Source organism: Neoarius graeffei, chromosome 11 (assembly GCF_027579695.1).
Source record: "Neoarius graeffei isolate fNeoGra1 chromosome 11, fNeoGra1.pri, whole genome shotgun sequence".
In the NCBI taxonomy this organism is placed as follows: Eukaryota; Metazoa; Chordata; class Actinopteri; order Siluriformes; family Ariidae; genus Neoarius; species Neoarius graeffei.
Window position 1 is genome coordinate 48,336,319 of NC_083579.1, and position 17,701 is coordinate 48,354,019.

Consider the following 17,701-nt stretch of genomic DNA (forward strand, 5'->3'; position numbering starts at 1 on the left):
CAGCTGTGCTGTTGACCGACAAGATGGCGGCTGTGTACTTTCCGGTCACGTGACTGCAAGATCTCTATAAAAATAGGAAAGTATTTTAAAGAACTTTTTTTTAAACAATCAATCACATTGACTGGTATTGTGGCAGCACAATAGCATAGTAGTTAGCCTTTATATGGGGGCCTTTGCGTGTGGAGTTTGCATGCTCTTGCCATGTCTGTGTGGGTTTCCTCTGGTTTCCCTGACAGTTCAAAGACATGCAGATTAGGTAAAATACCCAGTCACTGGGGTTGCACAAGCCAGTGCATACTTAACTTAGTGCTGGTTCCAAGCCTGGATAGACTGGGGAAGGTTGTGTCAGGAAGACCATCCAGTGTAAAACCTATGCCAAATAGATCTGTTCCACAGGTTTAGTCGTGGCAACCCCTAACGGGAGCCGCCAAAAGATGATTATTGCATTGACTGGTATTCATCAAAAGTTGCACATGGTCAAATCTGATCCAAAAAAAAAAAAAAGTATATGCAAATTCAACCAACAGTTTCCTTATTCATCAATTTCATCCTCAAACTAGAAAAGGGGGAAAAAAAATTTAGCGAAGACTCAATTTTCAGTGAGTTAGAAGTGCTTTTGTCCGAGGTTGTTACAAATATACAGGGTTTTTTTCCCCCCTCCTAGAAAGGGGTATGGGATAAAGGTTCTCCAACCTGACCTGCAGCTAGTTAGGTGAACTCTGTACACAGCTAGGTTTTATTCATTTTAGAACCAAATAAGACAAATTTGATGAAAGATTTATTTACAAGTACACGATGTGTGAACCAGGTTTCTATCCTGAACAAATGCTAAAAATTACTTCATTTTCAATTTTGATTTATTTAAACGCTGAAAGGAAAGAAAGGGGGATTCAATGAGGCACTGAAAAATTAGACTACCAAAATGAATAATGGCCTGTCTGGTATATTTGTTAATCTTAAGGTCGCTGGTTCGATTCCCAGGACCAGCAGGAATGGCTGAAGTGCCCTTGAGTAAGGCACTTAACCCCCAACTGCTCCCCAGGCTGCTCCGAGTATGTTGTACATCGCTCTAGATAAGAGCAGTTGCTAAATACCTGTAATGCAATATGATTTGCATTACATTATAACCTCAAACTTCAGTTCACCAAGCACTCCATGCTGTTTTCCTGTATGCACATACACATTACTAAATTGAAGGACTAATGAGCTTATAAAAAGATCCATCTCCAAGCATTCTGATTCACATTTGCAAATTACATGCTGGCACTAAATCCTGCTGGCTTCTATTTTAATATGAGCATTGCACTTACTGTAGCCTGCTTACGATATCAGCTAGATTATACTTCTTTAACTGCAAAAAAAAAAAAAAAGGCAGCATTCTTTAGGTTGTGTAAATTTTACACTCAAGTTACAACTTTGATCATACAGATAAATGAAACTGACTCATGATATTGCACATGAAAATTTAAAAAAAATAAAAAAAAATAGTGCAATATAGAATTTGTGGATGCTTGATTTGTAACTTGATCATACCCAGGCTTGGGGGAAATACAGCATTTTTTTTTTTTTAAACAAGAGTGCTCTGAGAGCACAATACCCCCCCCCCCCCCCCCCCGGCAACTATATCTATACTATAAGGCCATAACTCTGGTAAAATGCGACTAAATTGAACAAAATTGCAATATGTGTACTACCGCTATAGAACAAAGAATCCTGTCAAGTTTCGTGAAATTCTTTCAAAATCTGTGAGAGGAGTTGATTTCAGAAGGCGAGGACCCTTCCTGGGATGGACGGACATCACCACGACATAATCCCCCTTCAGGCCTTTCAGCCAACAGGGAATTTAAAAAAAAAAAAAAAAAGCTAAGAATCCCACGTTAATAAAAACACAAACACTTTTTATACTTGTGCTTCAACTACTTAAGGAATTCTTGTTTTAATTTAGGCATTGCATTGTAACGTATTCACACTGTCACACATCAAGTGATTCACAAGGTCACGTACAGTTCACAACTTGTGAATGAACGTATTCAAACTTGATCAATCTCAGATTACAGTAGTTTTAGAATGACAGCCTCTTCTGAAATATTCTGCATGTCCAAAGGTCAGTATGCCTCATCACTGAGAAGACATTTTAGAGGCTGATTAGTACAAAAACACATTTCATCTCATCATCCATTGCTTCTACCCAACATTAGTTGAAAACTCAATGGAACTGACCATCCAGTTCAGATGTACTCTAAACCCGTTTCCCTGCTGCAAGTCAAAAAGGTTTTAAACGCAGGTTTCTACCAGTTCAGCAGGCCTGTCCAGCTTTTCTTCTTTTCCGTTTAAATAGCGGCTCTGTGAGAATAATGCGCCCACAGTGCAACTTATTCCTGTTTGGCCAGTTTGTATTCTCTTTTGATTCTGGCATAGGGGCCAATGCTGTCGTCAAACACAAAGTCCCAGAGCACCTGTATCCAGGAGGTGTGCTGCGGTAGAGAATCATAATACTCTGCTGCTATTTTCTTCACCTGGTAATGAAAGGAGAAAAGATTTCAGTAGTTGCTTAGGGAATGGACCTGGAAGCCAAGCTTCAGAAGAATCCATGTTGGTTGCTTCACCTTAAATTTGCATATGCTGTCAAACCATGCATTTCTACAGTCTGTCACAACACAAAGAGTAAATTTTCCTACCATAATCCCTGACATTGTAGTTTACATCAACAAAATTGGCAAACAAAACAAGCTCCAGGAAGTATAGGTGGAATAGTGTCTGGGATTTGCATATTCATAACTTTAAACAGAAATAATACCATGGATGTGGTACCAAAATACACACATGGGTTATAAAACTTGTCAGATAAAAACATTACTTAGGCAATCAATTTAATTGCAGTTAAGACCTTAAACAGGCTGCCAAATCAGGTAAATATTTGTCTTTGTATGTGGCTAAAGTGCTGTTTGCTGTTATTGTTCAGGGTTTTTTTTTTCCTGGAAATACCTTCTTTCTAAAAGTCAAACCACATGGTGCCACACCCATCTAATTCACTTTCATACACATTCTGGAATGTCAAACAGGCATTCACTGTTGGAAACAGCCCATATACATTGACACTCACCTCAGGTAACTTACTACCAGGGATGCTGGGGAAATCATGATGCTCCATATGGTATCCCACATTGAAGGTGATCAAGTTCAGAGGGCCATAGTACGAGTAGGTCTCATGGCCCTTCAGGAACATGTAATGCTCAGCAATGAAGTGTCCAGAGATGGGGTGCAAGCCCATGCACAGTATGGACCCTGAGATAAGGTACACAATTGGTTTGAGTCCCCAGATATAGTAGATAAGAATGTCTGCTGCAAACTGAACGGCTGCATTCATCATCTCCAATCTGGTGACAGGTTTTGGGTTCACCACCAGAGGCCGTAGTGCATAGAAGAAGGGCTGGAGGAAGAGCCAGAGCAACTTCCTTGCAGGCGTGCAAAAGAACCAGCCTTCCAGATCTGTAGGGATATCCACATCCAGGCCATCCCCTCCAAGGTAGCGGTGGTGGTCAATGTGGTATTTCTTGAAGGAGGCTGAGTAAGGTAGGCCGATGGGTAGATTGGCAAACATGGCAAACCACCGATTCCAGCGCACTCGCTTGTTCCCAAATGCAATATTATGCGAGATGTCATGGATTGCCAGGGTTAAGGAGTGGTTTATACAGCCACCAAAGGCATATGCCCAGAAAAACAACCACTTCCAAGACAACTCATGGATCAGGTAACATGCCACGAATTGAGTGAGCACCATTCCAGACACAACCCACTTCAGCTGGGGGTCAGGACCCATCAAACTCTTGATCTGTGGATACTTTCCTGTAAAGAGAGAGCAGGAAGTCAATCATTTACTTATGTTAACTCTGCTTTCAGGGTTCCCCCCCCCGCAGTTGTATGTAACCTGGAAACTACATGGAAATGCAACAAGGTACACGAGAAGTCATGCAGTGGTTAATGGTCTCCCTGTGGGGCAGGAAGCCCTCCTGATGTTGTGCCTTTGTTTTAATTAGTACACTTGTTGCTCTTGTGACTGCTTGTCAAATGGCACTCATGGTAGATACTTTGACAAAAACACTCAATTATTTTGGTTTATGACAAAAACAACTGAATTTAGAAAACCAGGTCTTACTCTTACCATTTGCATTAACGATTACATCAACATTTACCATTTGCATGCAGTCCGTATGCAAACTGAAGATGTCAGTTTACACTCTGTACCATTCGTTTGTTTACACTTCAGCTGAGCAATCCCTAAGCAGGTTTCCATTAATACACAATCTGAAATAGCAAACTAAAAAACAAATATGTTTTTTGGGAGGAAAACTTTTCAGATAATACCATGCATGAGCTGGTTTTCAGACGATTCAACACAGCAACATTTCACCAAATTGAAATAGAAGCACATTGTTTGCATTTAAGTCACAAGGATGCAATTAAAATCATCATGGCAACACACATCCATAGATTGCAGAGATCCATTACTCATGTTTAATTGGAATGACTATTGCGAGAGGAGAAAACCCAGGTTTAATCGAAAACTGCATCATCAGACGTGCATATTCTGTCCCAAAGCAGGGGTACTTTCTAGTGGGCTTGCACTGGACAGTTTAAAGATACACTTAGAAGATGGCTCTGAACACTTACAGTTTTGCTGCAATGGCTCAGGACTACAGTTGCCATGATAACTTTAGGGCTTCTGTTGTCATGAGCAGTTTTGACTCAAATCTCCATCAATGAACAGCTGATAACCAATATAAAACAGACTTCATGTTAAAACTATAGTGAATTTCCTGGTTACATAGTTATGGAAGGGAGTTATTTATAATCATGCTATCTGTTATCCTCATCTGGGTGATGGGTTCCCTTGAGTCTGGTTCCTCTCAAGGTTTCTCTCTCATGTCATCTCAGGGAGTTTTTCCTTGCCACCATCGCCTCAGACTTGCTCATCAGAGATAAATTTATTACTTCATATGTTTAAAATCTTTATTTTTCTGTAAAGCTGCTTTGCAACAACGTCTATTATTAAAAGCGCTATACACAAATTGACTTGATTTTAACTGCACATCACCACTCTGGTGTGTGTTTCCACTTCCACAATTGTGTTTTGTTCCCTCCATTTTATTTAAACTTGCAACGGAAACAGTTCCTCTGTTTTTCACTTCTTACTTTCACTTGGGAAATCGCATACAACCTTTACAGGAACAGTTCCAATAATACTAATTTAACTAGCAATGGCTATTTTGAATGAACTATTTGTTGTCTAATGATTATATTGTACATCCCCCCCAAAAAAAAAAAAAAAAACCTGTTTTATGATACTACTGTAAAGGATATCTGGATCCTTTAATTTACAACACAAGAAAAACACCGATACATTACAATTAGCTTTGACAGTAGTTCACTGACCACAACCAGGGCTAGTTTAGACAAAGCATTACTTTGTACATTAGCCTCAATTAACCCCAAATCTTTTAAGATGTAAAGAAGCTACTGATCGGCAAGCGGGGTTGTTAAGGTGTCACAGTTAGACGCTGTGTGTGACTGGATGGCTACCTCACCACTGACTTCAATAACAGGGTGGCACACATCATCTTTGGCTGTTTGTAACTAAGAAAATTACAGAGCAACTATTTCTTCAAATTTCATAATAAAGGTTTTTTTAAGCATATAAATAACAGCTTTTTCTTCATCATTCATCCTGATACATTTTTGAGCATGTGAATGAGTAACATGTGACCGAAACAGCTGTGTTCAGTCAGCACTGATATCATCATAATTCCTGTGACTCAAGTATCTCATGTGATCAGTAGAACATTTCCCAAAATGCTCCAAGAAGAGAGAGTTACAGGAGGTAACCAATTCTTTAATAGAAAAAAAAAGGTTCTCTTTAAATGCCACTTCAGCATTGTGCAAACTTAATGACCTTCAAGTACTATGAATCAGCTCAGTGAGCACTAGTATCTTCAGTGAAGGTGTAAAATGATTGTGATGGAAACATTTCTTACACAACTTCCACACCTTGAGTGTCACTTAAAAACACTAGCCATTTTGACTCCTCAGTTCCCATTCAGTGTGCATAGGGATAATAAAATACAGCGTTATAAATATTTGAACAGCCTCAAGGTGTCAGTTCCCAATGGAGGTTTAGGTTTAATGAACTCCACAAAAAGGAAACCATTACGAATAGAAAACTGATTTTTACATCATACAAATATGCTGTTCATTCTCGCATAATACTTACACTACAAGGCAGAGATTACATATTTTATGACCAAAAAAAAAAAGTCAGCAGAGTCCACCTAGATACACTACACAAACCAGGCATTCATTGTACACAATCTATGGCTATATAAGTGGACTGCTAGTTTGTTAGGTATACCAATCCAGTAACTAATAAACTGGCAACACAATATAGGGGCATTTTACCAGTCCTGAATGGAGTTCTGCTCTGCTGACCTTCAGACATTAATGCCAACGGGGGGGGGGGGACCACCACAGTATTCAAGTGTGCACTGTTTCCAAGCAAAGCCTAATAACCACCAGACACACCTGAGCCACTCAGCGATTGTTCCACTTGTCAAAGTGTGATTTGTCTGGAGTCAGTTTACTGAAAATAATCAGCCTGTTCTCATTCACACTGCATCTCTCAGTAAAGACTGAAGGCTAGATTGCAAGTGAACTGAAAAAGGCCAGAATGGTAGCGGTTACTGTTTAACAGTTTATGATATTTATCTAAGGGCACACAATAACTGAATAAGCAAATGTGGATATGTGCTTTACAAATCCAAATTCTACAGTACTTCTAAAGCAAAGTCAATTTAATTCAATCTCACATGCCTTTGCTTTAGGATATTTAATCTATTTCCTTTTTAATATTCTAACCTCAGAATACTGTCCTAATTGTTTAACTATTTAGCATATTACTGTGGGAAAAAAACCCCCAAAAATTAGTCTAGTTTGGAAAGGAGTACCACCAAAAAAAAACAAAACAAAAAAAATGCATCAACGTTTAACACCCCATGTGGTTCAACAGGACTGAATGGTGCAATCATTTCTGGAAAAACAAGGGTCAAACAATATCCAGGAAACTGTAGAAACCTTCAGCAACAAAGAAGCACTAGAAAGCGTTCTGAGCTCATCAGGTATGAAGACAGCCCTCTGTTTGTGTTGTTTTGTTTCCTAAACACAGGGTATAATACAGAACCCAGTATCTATGCGGTAGTTTCAGCCACCTGTCTGAGCGGAAGTAGGGAACTGTGCGTCCAGTGGCTTTGCAGATGCGGAAAATAAACAGGCAGACAGTTCACATGATCTGACATTCAGTTAGAAAAAAAATCTAAGAGAGAGGGAGGGGGGGAAAAAACCCAAACGATATGGAAATGGAAGGAAATAAAACAAGTGCGCCAGTTTACACCAGCAATTACGGGGTTAAATCCGAAACACCTGCCCTAGATATAACTCCCTGCCATTTTAAAAGAAATATTACAAAGACAGAATCACTAATCCCCAGTGATGTTTTTTTCCCCCCTAAAAAAGTGGACCTACCTAAAATCTCTTTTCTTCTCCATGTGTGTGGCTGCTCATCATAGACCCATTCAAAATCCACACGTTCTCCTACTTTACCCATTTTCCTCCTCCTGTCGTGGCGTAGTGAGCTCAGGTGATTCGTGTCGGAGAGCGCTGCTTTGGGACACGCCCTCGCTGATAAGGCTGGAAAGGTGTGCCAGAGTGACTACACAAACTATATAATGATCATGGATTTGCCAAAAACAGGCGAGGCTGCTTAAGGCGGTGAAACTCTCGACCTGATGAAAGTGTAGAAAACAGGCTTAACGTGGGAAAGGCAGAGACTAGCCCATCCTTCCCTTATTTCATAAGCACCAGGTCGAGCCTGTAACTGACAGCTCCTCTACTTTTTTCTCGGGACTTTAACCGATTATGAAAGCAGTTTACATTACGACCAGCAGATGGCGCCATATTACATTCGGGTGAAGTCAAGCAAATCGAGCCAAATACCATCCATCCATCCATTATCTCTAGATGTGACCCCTTATACAGTCCTTTTATGCTATATTATCAAATCTATTAATTATCAGGACTATCCATCCATCCATTATCTCTAGCCGCTTATCCTGTTCTACAGGGTCGCAGGCAAGCTGGAGCCTATCCCAGCTGACTATGGGCGACAGGCTGGGTACACCCTGGACAAGTCGCCAGGTCATCACAGGGCTGACACATAGAGACAAACAAACATTCACACTCACATTCACACCTACGGTCAGTTTAGAGCCACTAGTTAACCTAACCTGCATGTCTTTGGACTGTGGGAGAAACTGGAGCACCCGGAGGAAACCCACACAGACATGGGGAGAACATGTAAACTGTGGGTGGTAGAAAAGGACAACTGGACTTGCTTGAAGATTCTTGAAAACGTTTCGCCTCTCGTCCGAAAAGCTTCCTCAGTTCTGTCTGACTAATAGGGAGTATCATCCTCTCCTGAATCAGAATCAGAATTCTGATGACAAGCTCATCTAAGGTGTCGTTGAGGCATCATGTTGGTGTGGGTCACTGGAGGCTGGGTGTGAACGGCGAGTCATTAGGGCATACCTGTCAACCCTCCCGTTTTCCCCGGGAAATCCCTTATTTTGACTTATTTCCCGCTGTCTTCCTGTTTTTTTATTTCCCCGAAAATATCCCGTATTTTCACAATATAAAAAAGTCGGTAGGTCCAGAATTCATGACGCGCCTCTGACAGGAGTTTACAGCAGGAAGTCGGGCCATGAATTCACGTCCCCGCCCTCTCAGGCATCAGTAATTACAGAACTCCGTCCGGAGGCGAGGCTGAGCAAGTGATTAGGTCTGAGGTGAAGATGGCGATGCTAACAGCTAAGAAAAACATTAGCCTCTCTTTCTTTGATGATTTCAACAAGTGCGTGGCTGGAATGTTCCCAGACTCTTCCATCGCAAAGAAATTTTCCATGGGGAAAACAAAAAGCCTCCCAAATAATCAAAGGTAAGCTACACATGTTTACATTAAGTATGTCCTGGCTAAGACCTCATAAATAGCCTAGTGCAGTGGTTCTCAACCGGGGGGGGGCGCGCCCCCCTGGTGGGGCGCGGAGGTACTCCAGGGGGGTCGCGAGTAGGCTTCATGTATGGAGGGAAAAAAAAATCTGGGGCTAACAGGCCCCAGCTAAGCTAAGCAGATGCAACACATTTACCCATGTCAAAATGCAGGACATTGGACTATTACATACAAATCAATACTATTATAAAATCTATCATAAAATCTTGTGTGTGTGGCCGCATCAGTCGGGGGAACTGTGATATGTTCCCAAGCCTTGCAGACTTTGTCAGTAATGCAGGCACTTCCCACGATTTCTCATCTGTCTTTCAAGCAGCGTCAGAGCACCTGTCGGTAATGAGAAAACAGTTTGCGGCATACTTCACAGAGGATTATCGCTCTTTTGCGTGGGTTCGAGATCCATTTGTGTGTACTGCTGACGAACTTCCAGTTGACATGCAGGAACAGCTTATTGAGCTGAAGAGTGACAGTAGACTTAAGGCAGTCTTCACCTCATGCCCTCTTTCGACATTCTGGGCAGCATTGATGCAGGAGTACCCGCAACTGTGTGACGTAGCCTTGAAACTGCTCATCCCATTCGCATCGACCTACTTGTGTGAGGCAGGATTTTCAAAAATGACTGCGCTCAAAACGAAATATCGCAATCGTGCGCAAATTGAGGATGACTTGAGACTGTGCTTGTCAAACATTTCGCCAAGAATCGAGGATCTTTGTAAGGCAAAGCAGGCTCAGGTCTCGCATTAACGCAAATGCAGATCACAAAGGCACAGTAAAAAGTAAAACCTAAATTCACGCCTGGTCCCAATTCCCAATGATATCAATAGCCAGCTAATGATAAGCCTAATAAAATACCTAATAAAAACACATAATAATAATAATAATTATTATTATTATTATTATTATTATTTATTATTATTATTATTATTATTATTATGCCTATTAATAATAATAGCATAATAATAATAATAATAATAATAATAATATCAACAACCAACAACAGCAATAATAATAATAATAATAATAATAGGCCTAATAATAATAATAATAATAATAATAATGCCTGAAAGAACATAAGTCTTGTACTACTGCCAACAGCTTAGTAATGATAATAGGCCATAATAATAATAATAATAATTATAATTATAATAATGCCCGAAAGCAGATTAGAAATGTGGTGCTACTGCCAATTATAACAATAGCCTAATAATGATAATAGGCCTATGTATTTCTATGGAATGGATAATGCTACTACTGCTGCTACTACTACTACTACTACTAATAATAATAATCTAGCCCAGGGCTAGCTAGCTATCTATCTATCTATCTATCTATCTATCTATCTATCTATCTATCTATCTATCTATATAAGGTGCTGTAGGTCGGGTGGCGTCACTGCAGGTGAGTGTGTTTGGGGGGGGATGGGGGCGGGGCGAGAAGAGGGGCCCCCAACTGCAATGAACCAGCTTTGGTGGGGCCCAGGTTGCAAAAGGTTGAGAACCCCTGGCCTAGTGTAAACTAATTGGTGTATTAACTGTTTTATCCACTAATTGTCTATTTTATTTTCTATCTGAAACTTACCCATTTTAAATCACTCTTGGTTTAATATTTTATATTACTCTTTATTACTCTATCTATCTATCTATCTATCTATCTATCTATCTATCTATCTATCTATCTATCTAGTGTTCTGAGGCCATGATTCTGGTAAAACCATAATAAATTGCAATGGAATTGAATTTATTGACTGGTTATATAATGACCTTTCTTATTTTAACATAAGATACGTATTTTAGCCCTTAATTTGGGAACTAACTGGTACCACTAAAAGCAAATAAAAATAAATGTATAGTTTATTCACAAATGCACTCTATAAACTATAAGCATATTGAGTTTGGGTCTTGGCTATCACCAACATACACCAGAGTACAGGAAATCACAAATACTAGATAGAAAATTGCCCCCCATTCAACTACACACCCACTTTTGGTGAAGGGTATGACTTTCCGAAATTTTCCCTTATTTTGAGTTAAAAATCTGGGAAATATCCCTTTTTTTCAAACCTCAAAGTTGACAGGTATGCATTAGGGTGATCAAAGGATTGCCCGTTAGGGTGATCAATGGAAAGCTGACTCTCTCTGTCCTCTTGTAAGTCACCAAAAACAGCTGGGTCCTGGCGTACACCCAGCCGTCTGGGAAGAGTGTCCAAGGCCCTGTCCACACGGCAACGGATTCAGGTGAATCTGATAAAATTGTTTATCGTTTTGGCCTGGCGTCCACACGGCACCGGCGTTTTGGGTGCCCCAAAACGAAATCTTTTGAGAACGGGTTCTAGAGTGGAAAGATCTGGCAACGGCGCCGTTGCGAAGTCGTCTGGATGAGTAGAACGGATTTGTTTACGATGACGTCACAACCACATGTGCTTCACGCCGGGTAGAAGTGTAACGAACTCGATGCGAGTTGTCAACAAATCCTATAACTTGGTTCATGAAACATGCTTACAAAATATTTTCACTGTGAATATTTATTGTGTAATGGTGCAAAGTGAGAGAGAGAGTGAGAGCCAATCCCGCCAGCAAAAATAGGGAAAAAAAGGCGCGATCTCACCTCTTCAGATGTTGGTTTAAGTCCTACAATACATTCCTCAAAAAGGGCGTAGAAGAACAAATTAATCCATCAACATGTAGCATTCAGTTTATTCCGGACCATTAAAGACGCCGCCTTCCGCGTAGAATCATACGTCATCCTCGCTGCCATATTGGATGGGTCAAAGCGGAGAATAAAGATGCCTCATTCATGTGCTGCGTTTAACTGTACCAACAGGTTTGCCGTCCAAACGAGATCACATGGGATTACCTTTCACAGGTGAGACTGGAAAAATACTTTTCATTGTATTTGGTCATTATAACGTAATTTTACGAACAGATTTTTCTGACTTTGTGGCTAATATGAAGTCTCGCGCATAATAGTTTATGCGCATGCATCCTTACTTCTTCTATTGTTGTGGTGTCTCCGATGGGACCGTCTTACAGCGCACCTAGAGGTGTGGCATGTGTATTGCATTGTTTTCAGCAAGCGTTGCGTTGCCATATGTACCTGATATTTTACTGATCCGTTGCCCATGTGGACGCAATATTTTTTTTTTTAAATCTCGTTGCCGTTGTCGTGTGGATGTAGCCCAAGACCGCATTGTAGATGGCTGATAAATGATGTCTTAGACCCCCACCTCTGTTCCGTGATGGCCGTTCCAGGTTGACAAAAATGGCTTCTTTAACTCCTCGCTCATACCAACGATCTTCTCTGGCTAAAATGCGTACATTACAATCCTGAAATGAGTATCCTTTGTTGTTAAGATGAATGTAGACAGCCGAGTCCTGGCCTGAGGAGCTGGCTCTCCTGTGTTGAGCCAAGCGCCTGTATTGACCCTTCCCACTCACGTGACCTTCGTAAACGCGACCGCCATTTTGGACATGAAGAAATAACGGTTTATGGCACAGACCCTTTCGGTTCTCGCTCATCTAGCTGCTACAATGATTGCTTAGACTGCAACAATAATACCTAACACACATTTAAGTATCCGTCGTAAAGACGTGAAACTCATCGAGTGACGAGTGTGTTTATTGATAAGCTAACACAATCTAAAAGTAGACATACCATCACACTGCCCTGGCGCTGTGTACAGTTTACCTTCTATGGTTTGTGCACTCACTATTTGCCATTACTTTCTCCAACCCAGTGTTCGAACTATGCCGATATTTTCGGGGGGTCCCTTTTTTTCCCCTTGGGGGGGTGCTTGCGCTTGTCTCAGAGCGCGGATCTCCAAACACATGAGAAGCCTATCTTACGCACATATCACGTGGACTCCACACACGCATCGCGTCTGAAGTCATAACTCATCAGGGGAAATTGTGTCCGCATTGGCATGTTCAAAAAACAACCTCGCGTCAACAATGATACCACACGCAAGAAAAAAAAAACAGTCAGGCTACTCAACACATCTGATCCACAGCAGCACCAAAGCATCACTGGAAATCATGTCAACAACCAATCTTCCATTTCAACACGCGTCAACAAACAAATGGCACCACAAACATGAACGGATCGGTCAGGCTACCGATTCCAAACCCACAGCAGACGAATAATTAAATGCATCTTAGCTTAAAGCAGAATCGACCACAAAGGAAGCGTGTTGGCACACTTCCTTTCTACTAGTTTGTGTCCGAGCAATTCCAGCGTTATGGACGTGACACTTGAACTCAAAATGGCAACAAATGACCCAGTGCATGTTTTATTGTCTCCCAGTATTTAAACAGGTGTTGCATATTTTAAGGCTGTACCATACTGGAGAAGTGATAGAACAAGAACAATTCCCATAGTACATCTAGGGCATGCCAGAAAATGCCAATAAAAGATGCGTTATGGATGTGACAGAAAAAGTATCACTTTTCTTGGGTGACTGTACATTTTTATCAAACTCTGTGAAATTGTAAACCTAATGTCGAAATGGAGATATCCATTTGATAGAGGGGTCCAAGGTGAATATTAAAAAAATCTTTGTTTAAAATATTTTGTATTTCATGCAGAGTTTCGGAAGGAAAAGTCAGCGTTATGGATGTGACGAAATTCCGTTATGGATGTGACGCGTCTGAAATAGACATGGCATATGTTTAGAAAATCATCAATTTAACCACCATAACCCTTTGAAAAACTCTCTAAATATCAGCTAAAACTATCAAAGTTCTTAAATAATATTTAGAATGGCTATTGTTTTGCTGTTTTGTGGATTTTAGCATACATTTCTGTGGCTTGTGGCAATAATATAGAATTGTATATGATCAAAGTTGATTTTAGCTTGGGTTTTACATTATAAGAAAGAAAGACTGACAGTGACATATTAGGTTGGTTACAAATTGGTTCAACTTATTCACATCTGTAAAATACAGGCCTAGGTGATATCTCTGGGAGTGGTTTTGATGTATTACATGTTGCTTTAATTTTGCATGGTGAGGTTGACATTTACATGGAATTGCCCGTCCCCAACCTGGCAGCAGCAGTCGTTGTCATATCGGTTTATTTTATCTTTGATGTAAACACAACACTTCGGATATGCAAATGCTTCCCGTTACACACGATTGCTATGTCAATAAACATCATTTTGCCAATATTTTAGAGACCATCCATCTTCTCCGTCGGTCAGCATCTGTCGGGATCCGATAAAATGATAAATCTTGCCTTGTGTGTTGATGGTTACTACATCCAGGTGCACAACAATATAATGGCATGATGGAAGTCTTGCTGAAAGTAAAAACTTTCTTTGATGGCTATATTCCTTTCGATGCTTCGCCGTCGTTCCTCGTTGTTGGCTGTGGTAGACTACTGGTAGTTCATGTCCAAAATGGCAGCCGCATTTGTCATGACGTCACGTGGGATGGGTCTATAGCGGTTGTTTTGTTTTCCCCAATACACGAGTCCGTACATTCCTCGCTGCACTGAATTGCATACACTACGTTGTCCTGTTTGTGTCTGGGTATTCTGTCCTTAGGGTGGACCAGTTTCTGCTTCAGGGTGTTACTGGGTCTGAAATGTACCGGAATGTTGTGTTTGTAGTAGGGCTGTGCCGATAGACGATGCCATCGTCCATAGACGATGCCATCGTCCATCGACGATGGTGGTCATCCATCACGATGGAGAGCCACCATCGTGATACCACGCCCCCTCCTGTCATAAACATGCACACACATGCAAACTCCTCACCTTTCGGCGAAATTCGCCGTTTTGGTCCCAAAATAGGTCACTTGTGTGAATCGTGTAGATCCGAAGAGGTTTTTTTTTTTGGGGGGGTAGGCAGGCTACAACGCTATTGTTGCCAAACATTTCACTTACAAGGTTACAGCCAATCAAGATAAACAGTAACTAACACGCTTCTTTTCCATTGGAGTTCTGATCAGCTGGTGCACAACCCACTGCTGGTTGCCAGTCCTCGCTTACGAATATTCCACAGATTCAGACCGCAAAGTCACCTTTTTATAGAGAGATCTGGCAACCTCATCTCGCGACTGAATCTGAATACCAATGGAACAGTTTCCAGCGCGCTCGGGGGTGAATAACCATGGGCGGATCTACCGGGGTGGCATATGCCACTCTAAAAGAAAGCCTTGCCACCCCTGCTGCTACCCCAGTTGGCAGCGACGAATTCAAAGAAAAATTACGGCCAATTTGACATTTACGTGCGCGAATTTCCAATGTCCGACTGCGGCGAATGCAGCACGAGATAACGCCAGAGATTGGTTGTTTTGGAAAATTGAGAGGCGCGAAGCGAGGGAGCCAGGAGTCGCGAGGAAAGGAGACACGGGAGGAAAGGGCTAAAAGCTGATTAACTATCTATCAAAAAATGAAATTATAATGAATGAACAGTGCTAGTATAGTTGCGATGCTGATTTTGAGAGGATAAAAATCAGGTTGGAGAAGGTTATTTAGCTAACTATACATGTAAGGCAAAAAAAAAAAGTGTGTTTCCGGTAACCCGACCGATCGAGAATTTCCGCGTCGAAATTGCCGACCGTAAAGTTTTTATTACAAATTTCCCTCGATATTTTAGTGTAAGTGGCGTTAGTTTGTCATAATTTTTTGTTTCAACACATTCAAGTTGTGAAAGAAACGATAAAAAGTAAAATGTTTTGCCACTTCTATCAGCCCTCCTGGCTGTAATGCAAATTGCTTCCTCTTCAGTATACAAGTGCACTTCCATGGCAGGAAAAACACTACATTTTGCCGCCTATGTAGTCCCCTATTTATACAAATAGGAGTCATTCAGGATTCAGCCATGTTTTTGCTCGACCCAAGTTCTACAGTAGGCGAGGCCGTCTGCTTTTAATGGAAGTAGCCTAGCCTAGGACGTTAAACCATATTTTCACGTTATTTCTTGATAAGGTGTTTTCACATTATCACATGAAAATATCATGAAATTACGTGTTGTTATTACATGATAAATATATTGTAAAAACGTGATAACTCTGTTAGCAATATCTTTTCACGTAATTACTTGAGTCTAAGCCAATTTTTTTTTTTTTTGAGTGTGGCAGCAATACGCTTCCGCAGATCATAACTCGAACTCTTGCGATATTTTTTTTATTCGTTTAAAGATTTAAAACACTTATTTTATTATGATGTGTGGTATAAAGGATTCTGTGCCAAAATACTATTTTGTAAGATGTTTACTTGTGTTAATTTTTTCGAACAAAATAAAACAAATTAAGAAAAAAAATTTCCTACCTACCGACCTTATTTTAGTATTTCATGTTACCTGAAACACTTTTTTTTTTTTTTTTTTGGCCTAATGTTAGCTAGGTCTGACATTAGTTTTGTGTAAAGTCGGCCACGAAAGTTAATATTGATTCACCGTCTGTCAAGGAAAACATTGCTATTGGCTGAAGCTTATGATTCAAATATTGAGGATCTTAAACATGAGTTACATCAGACGAGGAGAGTACTAGACAGAAAAAAGGGGGAACAGGAGAGTCCTACCACTCTCATGGAGTTCACTGTTTTTGGACCCATACCAAGATGATGTTGTTGGTTTTTTTTGAGTTGTTCAGGTTGTGTAAAATAGCGGTTGTCTTGCCTGTGAGCAGTGCATCCTGTGAACGAAGTTTTTCATCTCTCAGGCTCATAAAGACTTATTTGCGGTCGACTATGACAGAAAAGAGACTATCAAGTTTGGCTGTACTCAGCATTGAATCAAAGCGCACAAAAGCATTAGATCTTGATAAATTTGTGAAGCGTTTTGCTGAGCAACATGGAAATCGCCGCATTCAGCTGTTGTAGGCATGACAAGTTCATGTTCTGCTCACTGGTGAGCCTTTACAAAGCGTGAGAAAAAAAACTATAAAATGTGGCACTGGTGTAAATGGTTTAAATCATGCTGAACTTGAAGCAGTGTTGTTATTGTTGTTTTTTAGTGTCTGTTCTTTTGCAAATACAGTATAAAACTGTCCAGAAACGGTATAGACCTCATCTGAGAATGTGTGTTCTTCGTGAACAATAAAGGCATGAGATTAAGTTTATCTGTATGAGTTTGCAAATGGCAGTCTGTGCCCTTTTGTAGTGTGTACATACTATTTGTCGTCAAACTGTGATTAAATTCAGTATATATACATGTCTGTAATACGTTGCCACCCCTCAAAAATTCCTGCCCCCCTCTTGCCACCCCATAAATATTTTTCTAGATCCGCCCCTGATTTCACATAGGTGATGTCTTTAAGAAAATTGACAGACAGGGATTGGTCAGGTGTGTCCTCTGGGGTAGGTCTGTTAGATAGCACAGGCAGTAATATATACCTTTTTGTAAATAGCCCACTGTGTTGTACACAGGGGTGAAAATTAACTTCACAAAATATCAAACTTTACCGGCCACTGACAAATAAATGGTACAATTTACCGGCCACTCAACAGTAACTTATTAAGATATGTTTATGGAAAGTTATTTTGTACTGTATTAAATTCAAGATGTCACTGGTTGCAATTTTTTTTGTAACGTAGACTACGAAATGTACTTTTGCGCGCGTGCCGTGTCCCCGTGCATCCTTCTTACCT

The 17,701-nt window shown here is 40.6% G+C and overlaps 1 protein-coding gene across 1 annotated transcript; it reads right to left on the reverse strand.

Annotated features, from left to right (window-relative positions):
* Positions 1–1,911: 1,911 nt before the first annotated feature.
* Positions 1,912–7,844, reverse strand: degs2 (delta(4)-desaturase, sphingolipid 2). Its single transcript, XM_060933030.1, has 3 exons — positions 7,573–7,844; positions 3,104–3,846; positions 1,912–2,516 (listed from the first exon to the last, which is right to left on the reverse strand). The coding sequence occupies exons 1-3, from the start codon at positions 7,652–7,654 to the stop codon at positions 2,373–2,375; spliced, it is 969 nt and encodes a 322-aa protein (XP_060789013.1). The 5' UTR covers positions 7,655–7,844; the 3' UTR covers positions 1,912–2,372.
* Between the last annotated feature and the right edge of the window lie 9,857 nt (positions 7,845–17,701).

Coding starts and splice junctions, on each gene's coding strand:
- degs2 (XM_060933030.1), bottom strand. CDS start 7,654: ATGGGTAAAGTAGGAGAACGTGTGGATTTTGAATGGGTCTATGATGAG. Junction 3,847..7,572: donor GAGAAGAAAAGAGATTTTAG/GTAGGTCCACTT, acceptor CTCTCTTTACAG/GAAAGTATCCACAGATCAAG. Junction 2,517..3,103: donor CTGGTAGTAAGTTACCTGAG/GTGAGTGTCAAT, acceptor TTTCATTACCAG/GTGAAGAAAATAGCAGCAGA.